The sequence below is a fragment of the Schistocerca cancellata genome, chromosome 9 (assembly GCF_023864275.1).
Source record: "Schistocerca cancellata isolate TAMUIC-IGC-003103 chromosome 9, iqSchCanc2.1, whole genome shotgun sequence".
Classification (NCBI taxonomy): domain Eukaryota; kingdom Metazoa; phylum Arthropoda; class Insecta; order Orthoptera; family Acrididae; genus Schistocerca; species Schistocerca cancellata.
This window is the reverse complement of record NC_064634.1, coordinates 367,376,156-367,390,557: the sequence shown is the minus strand read 5'-3', so window position 1 is coordinate 367,390,557 and position 14,402 is coordinate 367,376,156. Positions and strand designations below refer to the sequence as shown.

At 45.1% G+C, this 14,402-nt stretch overlaps 1 protein-coding gene across 1 annotated transcript in view; it reads right to left on the bottom strand.

Moving 5' to 3' along the window:
- Positions 1–14,402, bottom strand: part of LOC126101421 (neurotrophin 1) — a 125,277-nt gene that overhangs the window by 19,515 nt on the left and 91,360 nt on the right. The window contains exons 6-7 of the mRNA XM_049912082.1: positions 9,548–9,733; positions 4,245–4,368 (exon numbers count right to left, since the gene is read on the bottom strand). Of these exons, the coding sequence (XP_049768039.1) occupies positions 4,245–4,368; positions 9,548–9,733 (310 nt within the window). The remainder of the gene's footprint in view (positions 1–4,244; positions 4,369–9,547; positions 9,734–14,402) is intronic.

The window sequence follows — 14,402 nt, the reverse complement described above, 5'->3', positions numbered from 1 at the left end:
TGTGACATGGCGCCCCAAACCGCGCGGCTACTCCGTGCGGCGAAAAGTTTATGATTCTGTTGACAGACAAACATTGTTCAACAACCCAGAACAAGTATGAATCGATACGAAAACCAGAGCCACCATCTAGGAAACATAATCGGGAACCGCCTTAAAGGTGACATTCACGTGATAAATCTAGAACTCATTTAAAATTCACACGGGAGTCCGACAAGGAGGCAGCTTATCACAATTTTTGTTCAGTATCGTAAGGGAAAAAAATTAATCAGAGAATAGGGAAACCACGTCAAAGTTATCCAAATAGTAAAGGAGAAAGGGAAAAGAGTCACTGTGAAGTGCTTGGGCTTTGCGGGTGACCATGCTACATTACCCACCAAAGAAGATGAAGCTAAGGTAGCAGTAGATAAATTACATGAAATATCCTGTAAAACCTGATTACTAATATCCTACGAAAAAACTCACTGTATGGACACCATATCAAGCGGAAAACTCGTACTGAAAACACAGTATGGAAAAATCTCACAGGTCGCTCACTTCAATTACACAGGAGAAACCATCCAACCCCAGGACTGAACACAATGTCCAATACAGAAAAAATATTCACACTACAATTGGCGTACGAACAGGTAATGACTCACCAAAAAAAAAATAACGTAAGACCACCACAGTACAACACTTTTGTTTAACGAGAAGCCTTGCATGTGACAGAAACCATTGTAATTAGAGTAATGACAAAAATTCATGACGAAGAAAAACAAGAACGAAAAATTCTTAGAAAAATTTACGGCGCTGTTCTATTAGACAGAACTTGTGTCAGACGGCCTATAAAGGAACTCCATGAACATACAGACAACATCACAGATCAGTGTATGAGAAGACGTCCTTATTTCTACGGACACATGCGTAGGGTGAATGAAAAGAGACTTACTATGAAAATTAAGATCAGCTGGATGAAAGAAACACAAGAATTGTAACAACTAAAAAATTGAGAATAAGGAATTGAGAACAGAAAAAATTCACAAATATAATCAGAAACTAGAAACACTGAACAAGCCTCATCGAAAGATACAACGGGGAGGAAATGGACAGACAACAGGAAGGAATAACACCGTGAGTTAATGAAGATGTATTAGGAAGAAAAGAAAAGGAGAAAATGAAATGAAGCTGTGATTGGCTATAAAGTTCACACCCTCTCTAAAAGGGACATAATCGATATATATATGGTATTCGTATTATAGTGATACAATTAAAATCTCGAAAAAGACGCATCGTACAAAACAAAAATGTTCTGTTTGAAGGTGAAAAGTTAATATTATAGTCTGTGCTACAACCTGCCACCTCCTAACCACCCTTCATACGTGGACGGGATCAACATTATATTTTCAAATGGGAACACCCCGTTTTTATTGCAGATTCGCATTCTACGGCACAAAATAGGTACTGTTTTCTTAAACCATTATTTTCCATTGGGGGTACGTGGTGCTGCAATCACAAAATATCTAGTAATCTAGTATGCTTCTTTTTACAATTAAGAACCGACACATTTGGTTTCAGATTTGATTTACGATGTAAATGTAAACCTTTGTATTCTAAAGTTTTATATTAATGTCCTAAATTTATTTTAATATGCCAAATTTGATTGTGCAGTGCAGCATAGTTAGCTTAGTTAGCTTTTCCAATATCTAGTTAGAAACTGCGATTAGCGTGATCCAGGCCGGACGGAGTGGCCGAGCGGTTCTGGGCGCTACAGTCTGGAACAGAGCGACCACTACGATCGCAGGTTCGAATCCTGCCTCGGGCATGGATGTGTATGATGCCCTTAGGTTAGTTAGGTTTAATTAGTTCTAAGTTGTAGGCGACTGATGACCTCAGAAGTTAAGTCGCATAGTGCTCAGAGCCATTTTTAGCGTGATCCAGGAACAACAACTTGGCTGAAAGTTTTCTGTTCCCATTGGGGTGTCGATATCGGTGAGTTCCCTTGCCTCTCACAATTGGGGGCTTGATTTTGGTGAGTATCCATGGCATGTGCGTGTGTCGCTATCACTTCATGAAGTTTACCTTATTGCAGTGGTTGTGGTTTGTATTCTGCTAATAGCTGCGCAGTGTCCAGCGCGAGAATTATGGCAGTTGTATGGAAACACACACATAAATCAGCCCCTGTGATTGCGGGTTTCGAGGGTGGCCAACGAAATCAACCATTTGGGTGCTTAGGGGTTCACCGCAATCAAACCTGACGGGAACAGAAAATTATGTTACCATACAAGTAGCTTATTTGCCAGAGAAGTCAGTGTCTAACCATTTTATATATACTGTAGAATCACATTTGCCACACTCTCGTAACGTTTGAACATCAGTATCAAGCGATAAAAGTCAAACTCTTACATTTACGCAGTAAATGAACTGTAGAATAAAATGCGTCGGTTCTTAATTGCAAAAACAGGCACACTGATACTTGTCTGTTATAGAACCTTCTACCACGAATGGGAAAAAATGATTTGAATAAACCATACGTACTTTTTGGCGTAGAATCCGAATATGAAGTAAAAATATGGAGTTCTCATTTGATAATACAAAGTTGAACCTGCCCATGCAGAACAGATGGTTAGGATGTGGCTAATTGTAGCTCAGATAAATGTCCCTTTTACTAACATCAACTTTTCACCTGTAACATTTTTTTTGTACGGTACATCCTTTAGTTGGCTCATGTTAAAACAGACAGCATATACGTTTATGCATTGATTCTAACCAGATCGCTACACAATGAGCTGTTCACATCGCTAACACCTTCACAGCGAATCGATGGCGGTTACTGTTCTGCTGAAATTGTACGTTAAGGTGAGATATGAATTTTATTTAGCTCCATATGAAAGTGATATTAAACGTGCAGCTTAACAGGGACATTCTTGAAAAACGAAGTTGGACGTTCTCATCGTCTTTGAAATGCAAATACATCCCACTGCTATGATTCGAAACAGAGACGTCTGAAACGAGCGCCAAATGTGATTGCAATTTAGCGAAATTTGTTCGAAATAATACAGTAACAGCAATAAAATATCCTCATTCAACTTATTCGAAGTGCCTCTCATATTCAGGTGAGGACACAGCGTGAAGTAACGGAATGTTATATGGTAGGATGTAAAAACTTACTGATGACTCGGCGAGAAAGAAGTGAGAACTTCAGTGGCAGCATCAGGCTTGTTTCTTTTGCGTAAAACTACCTACATGACGTTTTTGCGTCGATCGCAAATACATCTTTGTGCTACCAACCATCCACTACCATTGTGAAGATCGATTTTGTTGAAACTTTTCATAGCGTAAGGGTACAGTTCAACGTCAAAAACCTTTCACGTGCTAATACACTAAGACACATAGCCCCTCAGCCGAGCAAGTAGCAAGCATAACAAGATTCATAATTACCTCGAAATGAAAAAATATATGGCCTTAAAAATTGAGCCCGTGTTACTTTTCAAGATGCTTCCCTTTCCTTGACACACAATCGCAGCATTGATCGTAGAGGCTCTTGTACGCCTTTCCAAAAGCTTAGACGGAAATGCCGTCCCATTCCCCTGAATCGACTGAACAACCTCAAAATTTACCCTATTGAGAGCAGGTATGAGTATGGGGAAGAACATGAAGTCTGATAGAGGAGTAAACCAAGAATATAGAGGATGTTCAGGTATCCCAATCTTGTCATATAACTGACGCACAAGAATTGTACTGTGGCCCAGGAAACAGTGATGAAGAATAAACATGCAAATCTCGTTCATCGAAACTGATTTTTGCCGAACCCTTCTAAAAATAGCTGATTAATAATATCAGTCACAGCTGCGATTTAAATGAGGCGATTACTGGTTTCCATCCTTATCGGCTATCTATTGATGTTTGCAGTTTTGTTACAGCGCTATGCGAACACGGCTGAACTTTAAAATGTAGTACTGTTGACGCGCTTCGGTTGTTCGAGTATAGAAGCCACTTTTTCCTTGTGCAAAAATTATATCCTACTCCTTACTGAACCGACTGGGTATGTAACAGTTGCGCGTATAATCTGCCTGTCATGCAATTTAACATCGTTGACTGTGCTTTCAAAAAAAACTCCATTTGGGCTTCTAATTATTGGAGTGATAACATCTTGAAAATCTGAGGTTAGCAACCTGAAAAGCCTACATAGTATCGCACCCGTACGTGCCTTAGTAAAAGGCAAGACTGGATGATGTGTTTTTCGAAGAAAAGCGAGCGCTAGGTACCTTGAAGATGTCCATGTGGAGTCCCCGCTCGTTGTCCCAGGTGAGCAGGCGGTGGTAGTTGTACACTTGCTGGCAGCGCGACTCCACGTTGTCCGGCAACAGGCCGCAGCTCTCACGAGGCTTTCTGTCAATCACAACAACACACCTCGTCAAAAATGGATGCAGCTGCTATGTGAAAGGTATTCTGTTTCTTGACACAAAGCACTTATCACGTCTCCCACACTTCCCCCTACGCATCTACCCGCCTTGAGCAAAACAACAAAAGACTTCTTGTCTTTTCTTCACCCACACATGTTTTAGCGTTGTTTAACCATCTTAAGGGGGGGGAAGGGGGAGAGGTAGGACGTCAAATGGGCTGGCTTGGAGCAGGAGAGGCATCGCAGAACATTTTAATTTCCAGTGTCTATACTTTTACAAATAAATTCATAAAACTTTGTCAGCATCACCAGGAAGGATTCAGGATTCACACCCATTGCAGTGGAAGTTCGAAAACATAACAAAATTATTTTTTTTGCGTGCGAAATTTCATCATTTATTCAGTTACTAATGGCTGCATTTGTTGCTATAGTTACGCTTTTCTTCATAAGCTAGAGAGATTCTTCGAGGAATTTTGCACAGCATACATACCATACTCGCAGGTGTATGAAACTCTAGAATTTATTTAATTTGTGAAAAAACGAATGAACTGATATATTTTAAACTTCATGTTTAGAAAAAACACAAATTTTGTAGATAATTACCTCAATTTTTACTACAGTTTTTAATAGATTTGGAAAATTCTAGAGTTTCATACACCTTTAAGTATGGTGTGTATGCTGTGCAAAATTCATCGAAGAATCTCTCTTACTTATGAAGAAAGGTGTACCTATAACAACAAATGCTGCCATTAGTAAGTGAAAAAAATGATGAAATTTCACATGTAAAAAAAATTACTTCGTTATGTTTTCGAACTTTCACTGCAATGAGTGTGAATTCTGAATCCTTCCTGGTCATGCTGACAAAGTTTTATGAATTTATTTGTAAAACTATAGACAGTGGAAATTAAAATGTCCTGTGGTGCCTCTCCTGCTGCAAGTCGGCCCGTTTGACATCCTGTCCTCTTTGTGGATTTGTCTTTCTGTCGAACAACTCGTAAATGTTGGCTGAAAATAGGTGTGGTTTTGAAAGTGTGATTATTATATTCGAAAATTCACATCTTAATTGCATATACTATTGTTTATACCGCTGTGTCTTCAAACATACATTCATGTAGAAAAACAATTAAGTGTGATTCCTTATGATGAAATTTTTACTAAACATTTTTATTGTTAAGGCAAACACAGACACAAAAAGGAAGCTTTCATGAAAAAGCCCAAGATGAATGAATGCTTACGTTTTTTATGCTTTTTATTTTATACTGATGCCTATTTAGAGGGTTTTTTATTGATCATATCTCTGCTGCGACACCTTATTCAGCTGTTACCGAAGCCGAAACCATTAAGTCACTTTTTATTTCATCGTCATTAGCGAAAGACTTGCCTGTTGCTCTTATGCCGAGCATAAGCACTCACCACTGACGTAGCAAAACCTGCCGATGAACCCCTTATTTGCAGTCCCTGATTACATTAAGATATCGGGAGTTTATAGATATACATACAATAAGGTGACGGCGACCAACGATCCTGTCTTTCAGTGCGAATGTCCACCATGCCCGATGTGGACTGCGAGCAAGGAGTTCATGGGTAGGTGCCAGTGACTCAGTGACTAACAGGCTGGGAATTTGGGTCGGAAGGAACCGCGCTCGGATGACCGAAGCGGTCAATGCGATCCCTGTTAAAGCGAAAAATTGGGGTTCGAGACCAGGGCCGGCATACATTTTCACAAAGTAAACCTCTGGTGTGCCACAGGGGAGTGTTATGGGACCATTGCTTTTCACAGTATACATACACTCCTGGAAATGGAAAAAAGAACACATTGACACCGGTGTGTCAGACCCACCATACTTGCTCCGGACACTGCGAGAGGGCTGTACAAGCAATGATCACACGCACGGCACAGCGGACACACCAGGAACCGCGGTGTTGGCCGTCGAATGGCGCTAGCTGCGCAGCATTTGTGCACCGCCGCCGTCAGTGCCAGCCAGTTTGCCATGGCATACGGAGCTCCATCGCAGTCTTTAACACTGGTAGCATGCCGCGACAGCGTGGACGTGAACCGTATGTGCAGTTGACGGACTTTGAGCGAGGGCGTATAGCGGGCATGCGGGAGGCCGGGTGGACGTACCGCCGAATTGCTCAACATGTGGGGCGTGAGGTCTCCACAGTACATCGATGTTGTCGCCAGTGGTCGGCGGAAGGTGCACGTGCCCGTCGACCTGGGACCGGACCGCAGCGACGCACGGATGCACGCCAAGACCGTAGGATCCTACGCAGTGCCGTAGGGGACCGCACCGCCACTTCCCAGCAAATTAGGGACACTGTTGCTCCTGGGGTATCGGCGAGGACCATTCGCAACCGTCTCCATGAAGCTGGGCTACGGTCCCGCACACCGTTAGGCCGTCTTCCGCTCACGCCCCCACATCGTGCAGCCCGCCTCCAGTGGTGTCGCGACAGGCGTGAATGGAGGGACGAATGGAGACGTGTCGTCTTCAGCGATGAGAGTCGCTTCTGCCTTGGTGCCAATGATGGTCGTATGCGTGTTTGGCGCCGTGCAGGTGAGCGCCACAATCAGGACTGCATACGACCGAGGCACACAGGGCCAACACCCGGCATCATGGTGTGGGGAGCGATCTCCTACACTGGCCGTACACCACTGGTGATCGTCGAGGGGAGACTGAATAGTGCACGGTACATCCAAACCGTCATCGAACCCATCGTTCTACCATTCCTAGACCGGCAAGGGAACTTGCTGTTCCAACAGGACAATGCACGTCCGCATGTATCCCGTGCCACCCAACGTGCTCTAGAAGGTGTAAGTCAACTACCCTGGCCAGCAAGATCTCCGGATCTGTCCCCCATTGAGCATGTTTGGGACTGGATGAAGCGTCGTCTCACGCGGTCTGCACGTCCAGCACGAACGCTGGTCCAACTGAGGCGCCAGGTGGAAATGGCATGGCAAACCGTTCCACAGGACTACATCCAGCATCTCTACGATCGTCTCCATGGGAGAATAGCAGCCTGCATTGCTGCGAAATGTGGATATACACTGTACTAGTGCCGACATTGTGCATGCTATGTTGCCTGTGTCTATGTGCCTGTGGTTCTGTCTGTGTGATCATGTGATGTATCCGACCCCAGGAATGTGTCAATAAAGTTTCCCCTTCCTGGGACAATGAATTCACGGTGTTTTTATTTCAATTTCCAGGAGTGTATATAAATGACCTAGTAGATAGTGTCGGCAGTTCCGTGCGGCTTTTCGCGGGCGGATGATGCTGTAGTATACAGAGAAGTTGCAGCATTAGGAAATTGCAGCGAAATGCAGGAAGATCTTCAGTGGATAGGCATTTGGTGCAGGGAGTGGCAACTGACACTTAACATCGACAAATGTAATGTATTGCGAATGCATAGAAAGAAGGATCCTTTATTGTATGATTATATGATAACAGAATAAACACTGGTAACAGTTACTTCTGTAAAACATCTGGGAGTTTGCGTACGGAATTATTTGAAGTGGAATGATCATAAAAAATTAATTGTTGGTAAGACGGGTGCGATGCTGAGATTCATTGGGAGACTCCTTAGAAAACGTAGTCCATCAGCAAAGGAGGTGACTTACAAAACACTCGTTCGACCTATACTTGAGTATTGCTCATCAGTGTGGGATCCGTACCAGGTCGGGTTGACAGAGGAGATAGAGAAGATCAAAAGAAGAGCGGCGCGTTTCGTCACAGGGTTATTTGGTAAGCGTGATAGCGATACGGAGATGTTCAGCAAACTCGAGTGGCAGACTCTGCAAGAGAGGCGCTCTGCATCGCGGTGTAGCTTGCTGTCCAGGTTTCTAGAGGGTGCGTTTCTGGATGAGGTATCGAATATATTGCTTCCCCCTACTTATACCTTCCGAGGAGATCACGAGTGTAAAATTAGAGAGATTCGAGCGCGCACGGAGGCTTTCCGGCAGTCTTTCTTCCCGCGAACCATACGCGACTGGAACAGGAAAGGGAGGTAGACAGTGCCCTCCTCCACAAACCGTTGGGTGGCTTGCGGAGTATAAATGTAGATGGAGATGTAGATACCTTTCATTGCCCAAGCGCGGCGAAAGTCATTAAAGGCTTTGAACGATTAGTTATACCCCAGTTGTATTGAACACGGTGCCTGATCATTCGGACGTGCATAGAGTTGTGGAATGCAACAGGATTTAAGTGGTATGTCTATTTGTTTGGCATGTGCTGCCGCTGAATAGGATCCTTTGCACAACCCTGACGGTTGCGTATCCTTTTCGAGGCGTTTATTACTGTGGTGAGCGTTTAGTATTCTCACGCTGCAGTTTGGAAGATAGGTTTCTGTCAGAAACGTAGAATGACCCATTGAAAAAATTTTGGCAACATCTCCACAGCCTTTATTCAAAAGTAGAAAATATGGACTTTAATTACAGATACATCTCGGACAAACACACAAATGTTCATCAACTGTGAGGGATGTACTGGTGGAAGCACAATATGGCCAGTCTCTGGCTACTTTAATGTTTCACAGGCCACGACAGTGCGGGTCATAATGTTTACCAACAGCATCTATGACTTTCACGTTGCTTTTCATCATACGAATGGCTGCTATGGTAACCCAGTTCTCATCTTCATCTGTGTCAGTGCGAAGTCAAACTTAATTTGACAAGCAACGGCCCACTGAATCATTGCTTATACGTAACTGCTACCCATTAATACCGCAGTCAGTTTCAACATCATGAGCATAATAAATTATTACGTAGCTCTGCTGTTTGTCGTGAAATTAAATTCAACCTGTGACTGATGAAAAGTGACGTAGATGGAGGTTAGAAATGGGTTACAGTTGCACTCTTTCGAGTGGATAGGGGTAGTCGGCAGGTATAACAGCGTTGGAAAAGATTTCACCACGAAATATCGTTGCCTGCGAGACCCCAGCGTCGTCGAAGACTGCGGGCTCCTTTTCTGCGTCGGCCAGTTCATCTGTTGCGACTGATAAATCTGTATCCAAGGGAGATGCTACACGTGGAGCTAATGCCAAATTTACTTCAACTGGTGCCACGTAATAAGATGTTGACTGTACCGTACATACAAAAATGATACTATGGTTCGACGTATTGCAGTTAGATCAAGGAGTGACGTGAGCAACTGCGCTCAGGCGGCTACTCACAGGCAGAGGTCGAGGCGCAGCGTCTGGGTGTACTCGCCCACGTTGACGACGAACTTCCACTGGCCGCTGGTGGCGCGAGCCCGCCGCGGCCTGGCCAGCTGCGTGCGAGACGCGCACAGCGACGCCGTGCCGGACTCCGATGTCTGCGATGACGTCAGCGCCGCAGCCAAGGGCGAATCCGGCCGTCTGAAATCAGCACACGTCGAATGGGATGGTCATATCACATAGCGATGTTTATTACACTACTGCCAACACCATGCCAAAGTCATGGGTATATCGAATTCCAAATCAATGGACGGTTTCACAAGTCCATATTTTCACCAACATTGGACGCAAGCACGCCCGTCGGCCACTGAAAGAAAATTTGGCGGGAATAAAAATACACTCATGCTCATAAATTAGGGATAATTGCAGAATGTGGTGTCACACAACGTGTCACTACACAAAACTGGCGCTAATAGCACAGGCCCATTGGAAACACATACGACACAGATCTGTAAGTCCACGAAATTGCTGATAAGTTGAGAAAAGCGTCCCGAAACACATGTGCGACAAAACGTCACTGTTTCCTGCGCATGTACCCTGACATCAATATGGGATATGATCACCTTGAACCCGTACACAGGCCGCACAACGGGTTGGCATAATCTGGATCAGGTGGTCCAGCAGCTGCTGGGGTATAGCCTCCCATTCTTGCACCAGTGCCTGTCGTAGGGGTTTGAAGACGTGCAGCGATACGTCGACCGAGAGCATCCCAGACGTGCTCGATGGGGTTTAGGTCTGGAGAACAGGCAGGCCACTCCATTCACCTGATACTTTCTGTTTCAAGGTATTCCTCCACGATGGCAGCTCTGTGGGGCCGTGCGTTATCATCCCTCACGAGGAACGTGGGACCCACTGCACCCCTGAAAATGCGGACATACTGGTGCAAAATGACTTCCCTATACACCTGACCTGATACAGTTCTTCTGTCAAGGACGTACAGGGATGTACGAGCACCAATCATAATCCCACCCCACACCATCAAACCACGACCATACAGGTCCCTTTCAAGGACATTAAGGGGTTGGTATCTGGTTCCTGGTTCACGCCAGATGAAAACCCGGCGAGAATCACTGTTCGGAATATACCTGCACTCGTCCTTGAACATCACTTGGGACCACTGTTCCAATGACAATGTACTGTGTTCTTGAAACCAGGCTTTACGGGCTCTCCCGTGACCTGGGGTCAGTGGAATGCACCTTGCAGGTCTCCTGGCGAATAAACCATGTCTGTTCAGCCGTCTGTAGACTGTGTGTCTGGAGACAACTGTTCCAGTGGCTGCAGTAAGGTCCCGAGCAACGCTACCTGCAATACTCCGTGGCCGTCTGCGGGCACTTATGGTGAGATATTGGTCTTCTTGTGGTGTTGTACACTGTGGGCGTCACGTACTGTATCGCCTGGACACGTTTCCTGTCTGCTGGAATCGTTGCCATAATCTTGAGATCACACTTTGTGGCACACAGAGGGCCTGTGCTACGACCTGCTGTGTTTGACCAGCCTCCAGTCACCCTAGTATTCTACCCCTCACAACGTCATCAATATGTGTTCTTTGAGCCATTTTCAATACACAGTCACTATTAGCACGTCTGAAAACGTCTGCACACTTACTCGCTACACCGTACTCTGACATGCACCAACACACCTCTGCGTGTGTGGACTGCTGCCAGCGCCCCCGTGCACCGCAGGTCAAATGCACCGCATGGTCATACCCCGAGGTGATTTAAACGCGCAAACCGCCCACCAGAGCGTTGTTTCACCATGTATCAGCGTTAGCCTTAATTTATGAGCATGAATGCGTAACAAATACGCAAAATGAAAACTTTGCCTCCACTAAAAGAGGCATCCATTTACTGAGACGGTAATGGCCATTACCGATTGTGATGAGGTTCTGCTAAGAAAGGTATCATTTTCAGTGATAAATGGATACAGTGATGAGTCATAACATTATGATTGTTGCACATCGCGAGATTAAATACTGCCTGGTGATACTGTGGACACGTGACGCTGGAAGGGAATTATATACGAGGGCTATTCGGAAACTAACGAACGATAGGCCTCGAAATGGAAACCACAGTGAAAATCAAAACTGTTTTATTTGCAACAGTTAGCTACAACTTCCAGCTACTTATCTCATTAGTCGCCGATCAGACGTTTGTCGTAGCGTTGTACCAAGTTTCCAATATCCTCGTTATAGAAGGCAGCTGCCAGTGCTTTCCGCCAATTCTCTACGCTGGCCTACAGGTCGTTTTCTGTGCCAAAATGTTGTCTTCATAGCCAGCGGTTCATGTGAGCAGAGATGAAACTCAGAGAGAGACAATTACGGACTGTTTTGTGCTAATCGATCATTTCAAACTGAAAACGATGCAGGAGCATCTTCATTGCCCCTACAGAATACGGCTGAGAATTGTCTTGAAGAAGAAACCGCACGACAGTGATTAATGTTGGCTGCATAGCTACAGGCGAAATTTCTCACCAGGCCCACGTGTTTGGCGGGAGATACTATTGTTCTAGGTGTCTTTATGTCCTCTCTCTGCGATCGACGGCCATACTAGAGACACTGCCCAACACACCTGTGCGAAACTTCATCGGATTTTCACTGTGGTTTCCATATCGCGACCGGTCGTTCCTTACTTTCCGAATAAGCGAAGCAGAGTGAGATTCCCTGACATAAGTAACTTTACGAAATGGACAGATTGTTATTGCTCAGCGTCTGCAAAGGAACGTCTCGGAAACATGTGATGCTGATCGGCTGTTCATTTGTTGCGTCTGGAGTTCCATGCAATCTGTGGCACTATGACAGCTATGGACACCATGAGCATTACTGAGGACCATTTCCATCTCTTCATACACGATTTCTTTCTCAACGTCCGTGACAAGGCCAGAATCGTGCTACCGTAATTTGAGGAGCGTGACAGGAAACTCACGTTGGCCACCAAATTTGCCTCATCGGGACCCGACACGACGCATCTGGTACGCTATAGAACTCTGTTACTTGTGCAAGCATATGGTGCCACATTCCTACCATAAACCTACCAAGGACTCGTCGAATCTATGTCACGCAGATTCACTGCTGTATTGCTTTCCAGAGGTGGACCACTACGCTATTAAGCAGATGTTCAGATCGTTTTGGCTTATCAGTGTACTTCATTTATCTGGAAGGACGAATGGGCACAAATTTAGGTCGTGGTTATCAGAAGATTCGTGCCCTCTCAATGAGATGAAATGTGACGTGCAAAAAAAGAGTATTTTCTTCCGATTTTGCAAAATGTGTGCAAGTCTTCTTTTCATTCAGCAAGAGGACTAACAATGGAAACATATAACAGGGCAACTTCGGCAGTAGTTAACGTAACAATTCGCTCTGATGAAGAAACAGGTTATCTTATGCATCTGGCTCATACCAAAGTGTATTACACAACTTGTATTACACATTTTCAGATGACTGCTTGTTAAGGAGTAACTAGGGACGTAATAAATCGGTACGCCTGCGACAGCTCGTTTTGGATAGCCCTTGGGATAGGGACCATTTGCGTACCCAACAGAAGGATAGTCCTACTGTCACAACACGAAGTACATGATCAAAGCATGGATAATACACACTTCCTCCTTCTTAGCTAAATGGAGCAAATCTGGTAGTTCTTTTTGCCTCTGAAGTGCTCTACGATGCACCTTTAGGGTGTTATGGGCACACTATTAGTTCATGGGCGGTTCCTTAGAAAACCCCCAAAAATGATTTTTTAGCATTTTCTCGTACCAAAACCGAGCCGCGCATACAAGACGTCTATACACAGCAAATGGTTAAAATTTTTTACCATATGTTCCTAAGCTCCCTATCTCAAACAGCCTTGAAAATTTCCTTGATGTCTTTATCTGTTTCCGATGTGCAGAGGCTCACAGTTACCCTACTTGACACGTAAAATACGAACGTGAAATTCACTGTGAGGAGAAAGCGTAGTTTATAAAGTGGCTTCGCACGGAGAACATTCTGTAAAGTATCACCGTCATCATCAAATGGGTTCTGGGAAGAATGTGGAAAATTTTTGCGCACATAAAATCCAGTCTGAGGTGTAAAGTAAGTTTTCCGTTACTTCAACCTCACATGAGTAAGGTACCAAACCTTTTAAAATCTCACGAAGTTTTATTCCGGTTTTTTGGATGCATACTTCATTCTAAAATAGCTGCTCCTCATTACCCATTACCACGTGCAGCCATTTGAATATGTACACTCCTGGAAATGGAAAAAAGAACACATTGACACCGGTGTGTCAGACCCACCATACTTGCTCCGGACACTGCGAGAGGGCTGTGCAAGCAATGATCACACGCACGGCACAGCGGACACACCAGGAACCGCGGTGTTGGCCGTCGAATGGCGCTAGCTGCGCAGCATTTGTGCACCGCCGCCGTCAGTGTCAGCCAGTTTGCCGTGGCATACGGAGCTCCATCGCAGTCTTTAACACTGGTAGCATGCCGCGACAGCGTGGACGTGAACCGTATGTGCAGTTGACGGACTTTGAGCGAGGGCGTATAGTAGGCATGCGGGAGGCCGGGTGGACGTACCGCCGAATTGCTCAACACGTGGGGCGTGAGGTCTCCACAGTACATCGATGTTGTCGCCAGTGGTCGGCGGAAGGTGCACATGCCCGTCGACCTGGGACCGGACCGCAGCGACGCACGGATGCACGCCAAGACCGTAGGATCCTACGCAGTGCCGTAGGGGACCGCACCGCCACTTCCCAGCAAATTAGGGACACTGTTGCTCCTGGGGTATCGGCGAGGACCATTCGCAACCGTCTCCATGAAGCTGGGCTACGGT